The 10,672-nt window shown below is 45.7% G+C and overlaps 1 protein-coding gene, 6 non-coding genes and 1 pseudogene across 7 annotated transcripts; 7 read left to right on the forward strand and 1 right to left on the reverse strand.

Moving 5' to 3' along the window:
• Positions 1 to 417: 417 nt before the first annotated feature.
• LOC117804918 lies at positions 418 to 8,348 on the reverse strand. The gene is made up of 11 exons (XM_034673380.1): positions 8,158 to 8,348; positions 7,006 to 7,549; positions 6,741 to 6,840; positions 5,332 to 6,467; positions 4,957 to 5,165; positions 4,505 to 4,826; positions 4,268 to 4,411; positions 3,979 to 4,143; positions 2,421 to 2,709; positions 1,310 to 2,198; positions 418 to 1,193 (listed from the first exon to the last, which is right to left on the reverse strand). The coding sequence occupies exons 1-11, from the start codon at positions 8,208 to 8,210 to the stop codon at positions 752 to 754; spliced, it is 4,293 nt and encodes a 1,430-aa protein (XP_034529271.1). The 5' UTR covers positions 8,211 to 8,348; the 3' UTR covers positions 418 to 751.
• A 173-nt stretch (positions 8,349 to 8,521) lies between these two features.
• Positions 8,522 to 8,640, forward strand: LOC117805498. The gene has a single exon (XR_004629447.1). It is a non-coding gene; the product is annotated as a 5S ribosomal RNA (ribosomal RNA).
• A 166-nt stretch (positions 8,641 to 8,806) lies between these two features.
• Positions 8,807 to 8,925, forward strand: LOC117805542. The gene has a single exon (XR_004629481.1). It is a non-coding gene; the product is annotated as a 5S ribosomal RNA (ribosomal RNA).
• A 174-nt stretch (positions 8,926 to 9,099) lies between these two features.
• On the forward strand, positions 9,100 to 9,218 carry LOC117805543. Its single transcript, XR_004629482.1, has one exon. It is a non-coding gene; the product is annotated as a 5S ribosomal RNA (ribosomal RNA).
• A 175-nt stretch (positions 9,219 to 9,393) lies between these two features.
• On the forward strand, positions 9,394 to 9,512 carry LOC117805544. The gene has a single exon (XR_004629483.1). It is a non-coding gene; the product is annotated as a 5S ribosomal RNA (ribosomal RNA).
• A 169-nt stretch (positions 9,513 to 9,681) lies between these two features.
• Positions 9,682 to 9,800, forward strand: LOC117805545. Its single transcript, XR_004629484.1, has one exon. It is a non-coding gene; the product is annotated as a 5S ribosomal RNA (ribosomal RNA).
• Positions 9,801 to 9,971: 171 nt separating this feature from the next.
• LOC117805547 lies at positions 9,972 to 10,090 on the forward strand. The gene has a single exon (XR_004629486.1). It is a non-coding gene; the product is annotated as a 5S ribosomal RNA (ribosomal RNA).
• Positions 10,091 to 10,260: 170 nt separating this feature from the next.
• Positions 10,261 to 10,383, forward strand: LOC117805503 (annotated as a pseudogene).
• Positions 10,384 to 10,672: the final 289 nt, after the last annotated feature.

Below are 10,672 nucleotides of genomic sequence, written 5' to 3' on the forward strand. Positions count from 1 at the left end.
GCTTATCCCGTTAGGGGTCACGGTGGGCTGGAGCCTATCCCAGCTGGCTTCGGGCGGAAGGCAGGGTACACCCTGGACAGGTCACCAACCTATCACAGGGCTAATACAGAGAGACAGACAACCATTCACACCCACACTCACACCTACAGGCAATTTAGAGTGACCAATTAATCTGGTAAGCATGTTTTTGGACTGTTGGAGGAAGCCGGAGTACCCAGAGAGAACCCAAGCATGCACGGGGAGAACATGCAAACTCCACACAGAAAGGTACCAGCCCGGCCAGGGACTACGAACCAGGAACCTTCAAGCTGTGAGGCACCGTGCAGCCCACAATGTAAACAAAACAACATATTATTCTCATCGAACATAGAACAAACTACTGTGCAGTCCACAATGTAAAAAAACCCAACATATTATTCTCATCAAACATCGAACAAAACACTGTGCAGTCCACAATGTAAACAAAACATATTATTCTCATCGAACATCGAACAAACCACTGTGCAGTCCACAATGTAAACAAAACATGTTATTCTCATCGAACATAGAACAAACCAAGGTGCAGCTCACAATGTAAACAAAACAACATATTCTCATCAAACAAAAATGCAATAGTGCAGGAAAATATTACACATTATATTATATTATATTACATTATATTACATTATTATTACAATTACAATTTACAGTGCTGGAACAGTAAATGTTGGGCATGAGGGAGGATCTGAATCTGCTCACAGATGCTGCCTTTCTAATTGCCTTTCCTCTTTGCTAATTCCTCATCAACCACATTTTTGAAATGTTCAAAACTGTCATAAACAACCCCATCAAAACCAGAAGTGGTTGATTTCCTAGTTGCCGGGCAGTAGGTGAACATTTTCTGGCTGCTTCCAGCAGCTTTGTCCTTGGAGGGTGTGTACCTCTTACGCTGCCCACCACATTGAGGTACTTGGCAGGCCCCACATGGCTTCGAAGATTTATGAGGCATGCTCGGTTTGGATGGCGGTGCAGGGGGCGGTGCTACAGGTATGAAGCTGCATGATGGCCTGTGAAGTACCATGGAGGGAGCCTGTGGTTGTGCAGGAACCACCAGGAGCACAGGTGCTGCCGACAATCTGGGCGCTATGTGTGTGGCCGCAGCAGGCTTAGGCTGAATGGGCCGGTTCACCAGCTCCGGTTCTTCACCATATAACCTGTGAATATTAAACATACATGTGATGATGTCAGTATGATTTATGTCCACACACTACAAAAGTGCTGTAAATTTCCACCTTTCTAGCAGGTGTAATGAAGTGCTGAAACAACTTACCTCCGCTTCTCACCACGCCTTTTACCAGCAACGTGATGAACGTCCTGGTACTGCACCTGAGGTCGAGCTGGTGGTGGTAGGGATGTTGGCAGAGTTGGAGCTGCTGGCATTTGCTCGTGTGAGAGCACTGTACGGTGAGGCTTTGACGTCGGTGTTACTGTAGCCCTGTAGTTGGCCTTCTTCTCTTCTCTCGAGATGAAATTAGAGATGGATTTGGCATTTAGATTGGGCAGAGGAATGGAGAGAGTGCAGAGGATGGGGTCGTCTCTAACTCTGTCAACAATCCTTTTGTACTGTCCCTTTATGGAGGTTGTTATTTTACTAGGGGAAGAGAGGTGACTGGTTGGAGGCTGATTTTTCAGCATTTTGATAACGAGGTACAGCAGACGACTATCCTCTGTCACCTGTGCTGCCTGGGGGTACCTCATCCACCCAAACTTTGTCTTCTGGGCTGCTCTGGTCTCGGGTGTGTCAGCCCCAAGACACCGGCCAAACAGGGTGTAGCCCCACCTGGACTCGTACCTCTTCACAAAGTTGACAGCAGTCTTGTCATGCTCCTGAAGAGAACTGGCAGCAGTGATGATCTTCTGCCTGAGGTCGGCTGGCACAAGGTGGAGGTGACTGTTGTCTGCCAGTTCAAGCATCAGCAAGGCTAACGCCTCCACTTCCTCTATTCCTGGCAGATGCAGATGTCTCCGGGTCATCAGCACATCCTGCAGAGCAGGGCTATCCTCCTCCTCCACCTGTTCTGCTTGTGTTGGGATAGCATGTTTCCTACAGATGACATCAATGGGATCATCCTCTGCAGGCATGTCAATACCCTCATCTGCCATCTCCTCCTCGCTTTGCTCAGCCGGCTCCTCTTCGTCACAAGCCTGCTCTTCCTCAACTGCAAATATGTAATTGTACTAATCAGAAATGTGCCTGGCCAGTTGTAGATTCATGCATACACAGACATGCCAATAATATGCACGGTTTGTTTGCTTCATATTAATATGAAATTTAAGTTTATATCATGTTTAATGTCATTGCTAGAATATGCATGAAGAATAAAGGGATAGTCTGCCTCATATGTATGTATATGGTAGAAGTGTGCGATTAAATACTTTACCTCTCTGAGCATAGTAATGCCTCGCAGAGTAGCTTGTTGACTGGCACATGGCATACTCAACACCAAGGAGCTCCTCCTCTTCCGGGGCCCTGTATTGATCAGGGTAGGGCATAGGAGCAGCAAAGTTGGGCTCCAGGACATGATCTTTACCGAAGAGCACCTCAGCCTGCCGATTCATGCGCTGGATCTGCCGCGCGTCCATGCATGATGTCTGCCGACCCTGACCACCAGCAACCCGGAGTGACTCCATCCGACTGTTCCACTGCACAGCAAACGCAACCAGATATACCTGAAACACAAGACCAATAGATGTATTACTGTACATGCTGAGCACACATGAGTTATTAAAGCTATGAAATAAAATGCATTATTGATAGACATTTTGCTCTATTGAAGTGTCCTTTTTTTTTAAAACACATTTTTTTGTTTCAAAACACAAACATTACAAAACACTAAAACAAGACCCCGCACCCCAACCCATCAGACAGCATGTTATACAGAGTTAGACAAGAAGAGATACAAAAAAGTTAAAATGACCAAGACAATGATAATGACAACATGATGATAAATAATAATTAAAAAAATAAAATAATGTGTGTATATATATATATATATCTATATATATATATCTATATCTATAGATATAGATATATATATATGTATATACACATATATATATACACACATATACATATATACTCATATATGTGTGTATATATATATATATATATATATATATATATATATATATACACACATATATACTCATATATGTATATAACATATAAATCAAATAAAAACAGCTCTGTTTTGTTTCCAGTCTGCAGTATTTACAAATGAATAAAGGTTAACCAGTCATCAGCCGCCTATTATCCTCTGCGTCCCTGCACAGAGGAGGTTTTGTTCCTATCAGAAAACTGTCTGCCCATCAATAGCAGGTTTTTCAGATCTGCAGGTATGTAATTTAGGGAGAGTGTCCAAACTTTTAAAAATAACTCATCCTTAACCTTTACAGCAGCCTCCAACCTTTCATGAGGGAGGACATTAAAGATCTCCCTGTACCAAAGGGTGACACTAGGCGGGATAGTTTTGATCCAGTTCTGCAGTATAAACTTTCGAGCAACTAGAAGGAGTTTTTCAAGGAGCTTATTATGTGATGCAGTGAGATGCAGGTCTCTAGAGGCAAGGCCCAGGAGGAAAACCCCAATTTCCTTCTTAATTTTCATTTTAAACATCCCACTGACTACCTTTGAAATAAGTGTCCAAAATCTGAGAATCAGTTTACATTCCCAAAAGTAATGGAAATATGTCCCCCTTTCTACGTTGCATTTGGTACACAGAGGAGAGATGGAATGGTCAAAATTGTTTAAAATAACAGGAGTAATATGCAGCCTGTGGAGTATCTTGTACTGAGTTTCTATCAGCTGGTTACAAGTAGATGTGGACCTGATCAGGCATATAGTTGCCTGCCAATCATCCTCAATATATTCATTGTTCAAGTCTTTTTCCCATCTATGAGAGATGTTTGGCAAATGTGAAGTGTCATTTTATTACTTACTTGGAATTGCATAACACCACATCTATGGGAAGGAATGGCATTGTACAGGTGTGCGTGCAACCCCTCCAAGGAGTTACTGCCTCGTCGGCACCTGTACTTGTTCAGCTGAACACCATGCAGCACCACCACCTTCACAATGACGTACAGCTGTATGCCAGGGGGATCCTGTAAAACACACGACAAATTGCAAGTTTCTTGGTTATTCGGGTGTCCTTTGAAATATTGCAATATTGGTTTAGATGGTTTTACAATGACACATGATTACGTGATAACAAAGACATTAACCCACCTGCATACAACTAAGATGCTTGCTTGAAATTGCCCAGTGAGCATCAACTGCCTCTGTTGACTTGAACAGGTGGATGCCATCAATATCAAGGCCTGCTGGTCCCTTGAACTCGGCAATGATGGACTCAATCACTGAAGCTGTCTCCTGTAACATATATTCAACATAAAATGAGGGCTCATCTTGTAGTGTGATGCTTCTAATTCATGAAATTAATATGTGGATTAATTTTGCACTTACGTCAACACCACGGGTAATGCGCCTGACGTAAGACCTGATCTGGTGAGGCTTGAGGAAGGCTATCATTTCCTCGTCAGAATATGAGGCGTACAATTCTTTGTTGCCACTCCTGACAGCCTGGACTAAGAGCATCATGTCGTCCTTGTTGTAGGCCAGCAGTGCACCTGCTAAGGCACTCATGAACCCCCCATACTTGGCATGGCTCTGCTTGATCACAACAGTATCCCAGCGGTGCAGCCAGTGTCGGATGTCCAGTCTGACCACGGTACCCTTCTGCACCCAGTCACTGAACAGAGTCTCCAGGAAGGATGAGCCACTGTCACTGAAATGATATCAACATTTGATACAGCATGTGTTCCTTTTAAAAATATGCTATTTAGTGTTAACTGTTTCATCTATCAATTGAATTATTAATTTCATTATCAGTTATATGGAGGTATTATTTAACTTACCGACAACAGTTGTTGTCTGCATATATGACCTTTGGTGCAGGAGCGTTTGCACGTTGGAACCGGGCAATCAGACCGCTCGCCATACGCCTGTAGCACCCCTCAGACTCAGCTGCCACCACCACCGTCGTCAAGAACTGGCCCCATTCATTCAGAACACTGGTGACATACTGCATGGTGCCCTGGCCATCACCATATATCTTCTTAAGGACCTAAAAAACAAAGCAGAAAATTCATATTATTGTGTTTCTTAACATTTTTTACAGTCTGTCTACATCATGTCTATGAATTACTAAGTATTCTCACTCAACTTGATTATCAAGAGCTGAGCTTCATTAGCATAACATAATACTGATCAAAGTGACATTTTATACATACCTTTTTGGTACCATCAATGCAGAGGATTTCTCCAGTCACACTGAGGATGGCAGCTCGGTACACAGGCATCCTTTCCATTTCCATGATCATGTGTGCACGCCTCAGCACACGGGCAAATGGAAGGGGAGACTGGGGGAGGGGAGGGGTGTATGTACCAGGGGCTTTCACAAAAGACAGGATGCCACTCTGAGACGATGAAGATCCAGCTGTGTGGGCCTCGTACAGGAGAGTCTGGTAAAGGTCACGCCGCTGGACATACCACTCATCATGGCCCTGCTGCAGCAGTCTCTGTACCTTACTCATGGACACAGCATTGAGCCGGTCACTCAGCAGGGTGACGACACCTCTGTCAATAGCACGCTTCCCACACAGAATGGCAGGAAACATGCTTCTGATGGCTGGGGCAAGGTTCATCAGAATCTTGGGACTGTGTGCCAACCACATGTACTGTTGCATGTGATGTGAATTCTCCTCCTCCTCCTCCTCGTCACAGTCTGCATCACCGTGCGTCTTGCTCACTGCCTGCCTCATCTTTTCACAGTGAGAACATTTTAGTTTCTCTGTCAACAGGGTGTAATTATACATCATCCCACACACTTGCCTAGCGTAACTGCCAAAGCCTTTCTTCTCCAGGTATTCCCCTGGCGGTGCAGGGCAGTTGGTGTTGGGGCAGCAGATCTTGGCTTTCATCACACCAACTGGCCGCCAGAAGAAGGCAGGGGTGGTAAAAAAGGCCATCATGTTGGGTACTGCTCCCTTGACAGATACAGGAGGAGGAGGCGGGTGGAACTCCATCTTCTCCTTTAAGAGCTTCCTCTCCACTATCTCACCCTTTATGTTTTTATACTTAGATGAGCCATCAAAGAGACCATACCTCTCATCGTATTTTAGCCACCTGATGTTAGGAGGGGCTATACCAAGGGCTTGGGCAGATGCAAGTGGCTGCTCCCAGTATTTCTGCCAACCCTCCAGCACGATGCCACTGGATTCTGAAGCAGAGCTCTCTGCTGTGGATGAGGGCCATCCCTGAGATGTGCTGGGCCTGTTGGAAGAGTCCTGAGTCACAGCTGGAGCAAGCTCTCCCCAGGTGGTAAGCTGTGTAGAGACCGGCACCTCAGACTCGTCAAGGACTTGTTCTGAAGAAGAAATGCCACAAAAATGTATTAACTACATGGCTTGATATGTAGTAATGAATTTCACAAAACACAAACATTCCTGAGATTAAACATGGCTGTAATGTTCTAAAGAAGCTTTCTTAATCTGCATTATTTTACATGAAAATGGTCTATTTTTACTAAACTCAGATTACGGCTTTCATTCCTTTCGTGTAAGTATACATATACAGTGCATGTGTTGTAATACCTCTGTCCTAAAAAGGTTATTTGATTTTCATTTTAGCATAATATTACCAGCAGCAGCCAACAGTTCAGCATCACTCGCATAGCCAGGTTCCTGCTGTAACTCGGAAACAGAAGATTCAGCCACCTTTTGTTTTGTTGATTCCTGTTTCTGCAGAAAATAAAATACACCTGTTTTACTCAACACCTCCCATGAGTTCTTACTATGTCTAAAGCTTCTGTTTTCAATTGAAGGTGCTAAATGTGTCCTGTCCATAAACAAAACAGTAATTACAATGTAATGTTAGGTAAAGGAGAAATAACCCAGTTATCTTACCTCCAGCCTCTTGTCAAGATGACATGTGACAGAAGGGAACCCTCGAACAAACTCCAGCATTCGCTCCTTTTGCCATTTAAGAAGCTCATTCTTCTCACCCTTCTGGCAATATTCAGAGAGCAACCATACCACCCAGCCGACATCGTTTTCAAGCAGCCATCTGAATGACTGTCCAGCATACTTGCCGAATGTGATGACGAACTGCCCTTTCCACATTTCCCCTCCAGATTTCTTGGCAGCCACCTCTGCCTTTTCGGGATCCAGCCATCCAGGGTCTACTGCTTTGCTGGGGGCCTTTGCCACAATCTTAGCTGCATCTGAACACAGCAGCCTGGCCTCTCCCTGTCTATACAGAGGAATGTGTGGGTACAGATGCTGCTTCAGGTGGGAGTCCAGCTGTTGTTTGAAGGTGAAGCTTTTACCACACACATCACACTCAATTTCCTTTGGAGCATGAAGCTTCATATGCCTGGTCAGGTTAGACTTCTCAGTGAAAGTCTTGTTGCACAAACTGCACTCGTGTGTCTTCTTCTCCATGTTTAACCTTTACAACATAAACAAATATTTATTAATCAGGTTTTCCAATATGGAGCTGTACAAAAATCGTGTTTTGTCCTGTTTTAGATAACTAAATAGCTCATGTGTTAATAGTAAGTCGGGTTATTTACTGATGAGGTAACTGAGGTAACATATACCTTATGATAATTAGGGTGACCATTGAAATTATACGGCATCTTTGAGTCAACTTCGAGTATCATTTGAGTATTTCATTGCCGGGCCGAGTGTCCTGGTTTTCAGTAATCAAAATATGGTCACCCTAACATAATAGATTGACAATCATTTGTTTCACATTTACTACAACAGTTTATGAATTTGGTAACATGCTGTCATGATGATACAAGTGATACAATGTACAGAAATTCTCACAATAATAAGATGCCGAACTACGGGCAGGTTAGCGATAGCCTACATTGTCAATACAAACAATGATGCCATTGAACATTCTAATTCGTGAATATGTAAACAATGGGATTTTTAACACAGAAAGTTCCCGATTATCAGAGAATCTTTTCATTCATTCAAACCAGCTCCAAGCTAGTTTAATGTACGCTAAAATATGTACAAAAAAGATGGAGAGAAGATTAGACTTACCGAAGCGTAATGACGGCTGTCATTATGGCTGTCTCGTCGTTCGCGTTCGACATGACGCTGATTGGTCCGTTGAGGAAAATCCTCGCTCAATGATTGGTGGGTTGAGCGCTCAATTCTGCTCAACAGCGCTCAACCATTGGTCGAGATAGGGACTTAGTGGGGAGATAGCTTGGGAATACCAGGTGCTGTAAGCTTTTTTCTTTTTTTCAAATTTCTCTGCAGAAAAAGCGGCCTGACTGAAAAGAGGCAAAGAGACAGACGTGCGCCAGATTTTAAAAGAATGTGGCGGGGCCTCGTGCCCCGCCACATTCTGGCTGCAGGCTGCAGGCTGCCTATAAGTGGCTGTTTTGCACCTGATACTCTCGCTTATGGCCATACCACCCTGAACACGCCCGATCTCGTCCGATCTCGGAAGCTAAGCAGGGTCGGGCCTGGTTAGTACTTGGATAGGAGACCGCCTGGGAATACCAGGTGCTGTAAGCTTTTTTCTTTTTTTCAAATTTCTCTGCAGAAAAAGCGGCCTGACTGAAAAGAGGCAAAGAGACAGACGTGCGCCAGATTTTCAAGAATGTGGCGGGGCCTCGTGCCCCGCCACATTCTGGCTGCAGGCTGCCAGCCTATAAGTGGCTGTTTTGCACCTGATACTCTCGCTTACGGCCATACCACCCTGAACACGCCCGATCTCGTCCGATCTCGGAAGCTAAGCAGGGTCGGGCCTGGTTAGTACTTGGATGGGAGACCGCCTGGGAATACCAGGTGCTGTAAGCTTTTTTCTTTTTTTCAAATTTCTCTGCAGAAAAAGCGGCCGGCCTGACTGAAAAGAGGCAAAGAGACAGACGTGCGCCAGATTTTAAAAGAATGTGGCGGGGCCTCGTGCCCCGCCACATTCTGGCTGCAGGCTGCAGGTTGCCTATAAGTGGCTGTTTTGCACCTGATACTCTCGCTTACGGCCATACCACCCTGAACACGCCCGATCTCGTCCGATCTCGGAAGCTAAGCAGGGTCGGGCCTGGTTAGTACTTGGATGGGAGACCGCCTGGGAATACCAGGTGCTGTAAGCTTTTTTCTTTTTTTCAAATTTCTCTGCAGAAAAAGCGGCCGGCCTGACTGAAAAGAGGCAAAGAGACAGACGTGCGCCAGATTTTAAAAGAATGTGGCGGGGCCTCGTGCCCCGCCACATTCTGGCTGCAGGCTGCCCCACAGCCTATAAGTGGCTGTTTTGCACCTGATACTCTCGCTTACGGCCATACCACCCTGAACACGCCCGATCTCGTCCGATCTCGGAAGCTAAGCAGGGTCGGGCCTGGTTAGTACTTGGATGGGAGACCGCCTGGGAATACCAGGTGCTGTAAGCTTTTTTCTTTTTTTCAAATTTCTCTGCAGAAAAAGCGGCCTGACTGAAAAGAGGCAAAGAGACAGACGTGCGCCAGATTTTAAAAGAATGTGGCGGGGCCTCGTGCCCCGCCACATTCTGGCTGCAGGCTGCCACAGCCTATAAGTGGCTGTTTTGCACCTGATACTCTCGCTTACGGCCATACCACCCTGAACACGCCCGATCTCGTCCGATCTCGGAAGCTAAGCAGGGTCGGGCCTGGTTAGTACTTGGATGGGAGACCGCCTGGGAATACCAGGTGCTGTAAGCTTTTTTCTTTTTTTCAAATTTCTCTGCAGAAAAAGCGGCCTGACTGAATAGAGGCAAAGAGACAGACGTGCGCCAGATTTTAAAAGAATGTGGCGGGGCCTCGTGCCCCGCCACATTCTGGCTGCAGGCTGCCCCACCGCCTATAAGTGGCTGTTTTGCACCTGATACTCTCGCTTACGGCCATACCACCCTGAACACGCCCGATCTCGTCCGATCTCGGAAGCTAAGCAGGGTCGGGCCTGGTTAGTACTTGGATGGGAGACCGCCTGGGAATACCAGGTGCTGTAAGCTTTTTTCTTTTTTTCAAATTTCTCTGCAGAAAAAGCGACCTGACTGAAAAGAGGCAAAGAGACAGACGTGCGCCAGATTTTAAAAGAATGTGGCGGGGCCTCGTGCCCCGCCACATTCTGGCTGCAGGCTGCAGGCTGCCTATAAGTGGCTGTTTTGCACCTGATACTCTCGCTTACGGCCATACCACCCTGAACACGCCCGATCTCGTCCGATCTCGGAAGCTAAGCAGGGTCGGGCCTGGTTAGTACTTGGATGGGAGACCGCCTGGGAATGGCTCATGACCCCCCCAAGTCCCTATCCTGGATCCTGGGACCTGTTAAATCTTCTTGGAGACCAGAGGAATCTCCAAGCAGATATTGTAGTCAGGGTCAATTTATATTAAAAGATTAACCCTGAAGGCAAAGTGTGTTCATTTTTGGTAAACAACAGTTTTAGGGGTAAGCCTATTCAAGATTGCTGAATTCAAATCTGCTGTAATGCCTCAAAATAGAGAAATAACGGGGCCCCACGTACAGAGGTTACAGTCCTCGTCGCAGAGGTCGCCGGTTCGATTCCCGGCCGGTCGGCCAAAAAAAAGGCCAA

This window comes from Notolabrus celidotus, chromosome 21 (genome assembly GCF_009762535.1).
Source record: "Notolabrus celidotus isolate fNotCel1 chromosome 21, fNotCel1.pri, whole genome shotgun sequence".
NCBI classification, from domain to species: Eukaryota; Metazoa; Chordata; class Actinopteri; order Labriformes; family Labridae; genus Notolabrus; species Notolabrus celidotus.

Excerpts from the sequence above, each read along its gene's own strand:
- LOC117804918 (XM_034673380.1), bottom strand. The coding sequence starts at position 8,210 with ATGTCGAACGCGAACGACGAGACAGCCATAATGACAGCCGTCATTACG. Across the intron at positions 4,412-4,504 it reads GCATTACCCGTGGTGTTGAC|GAGACAGCTTCAGTGATTGA; the intron begins GTAAGTGCAAAA and ends TATATGTTACAG. Across the intron at positions 2,710-3,978 it reads GTGGTGTTATGCAATTCCAA|GTATATCTGGTTGCGTTTGC; the intron begins GTAAGTAATAAA and ends CTTGTGTTTCAG.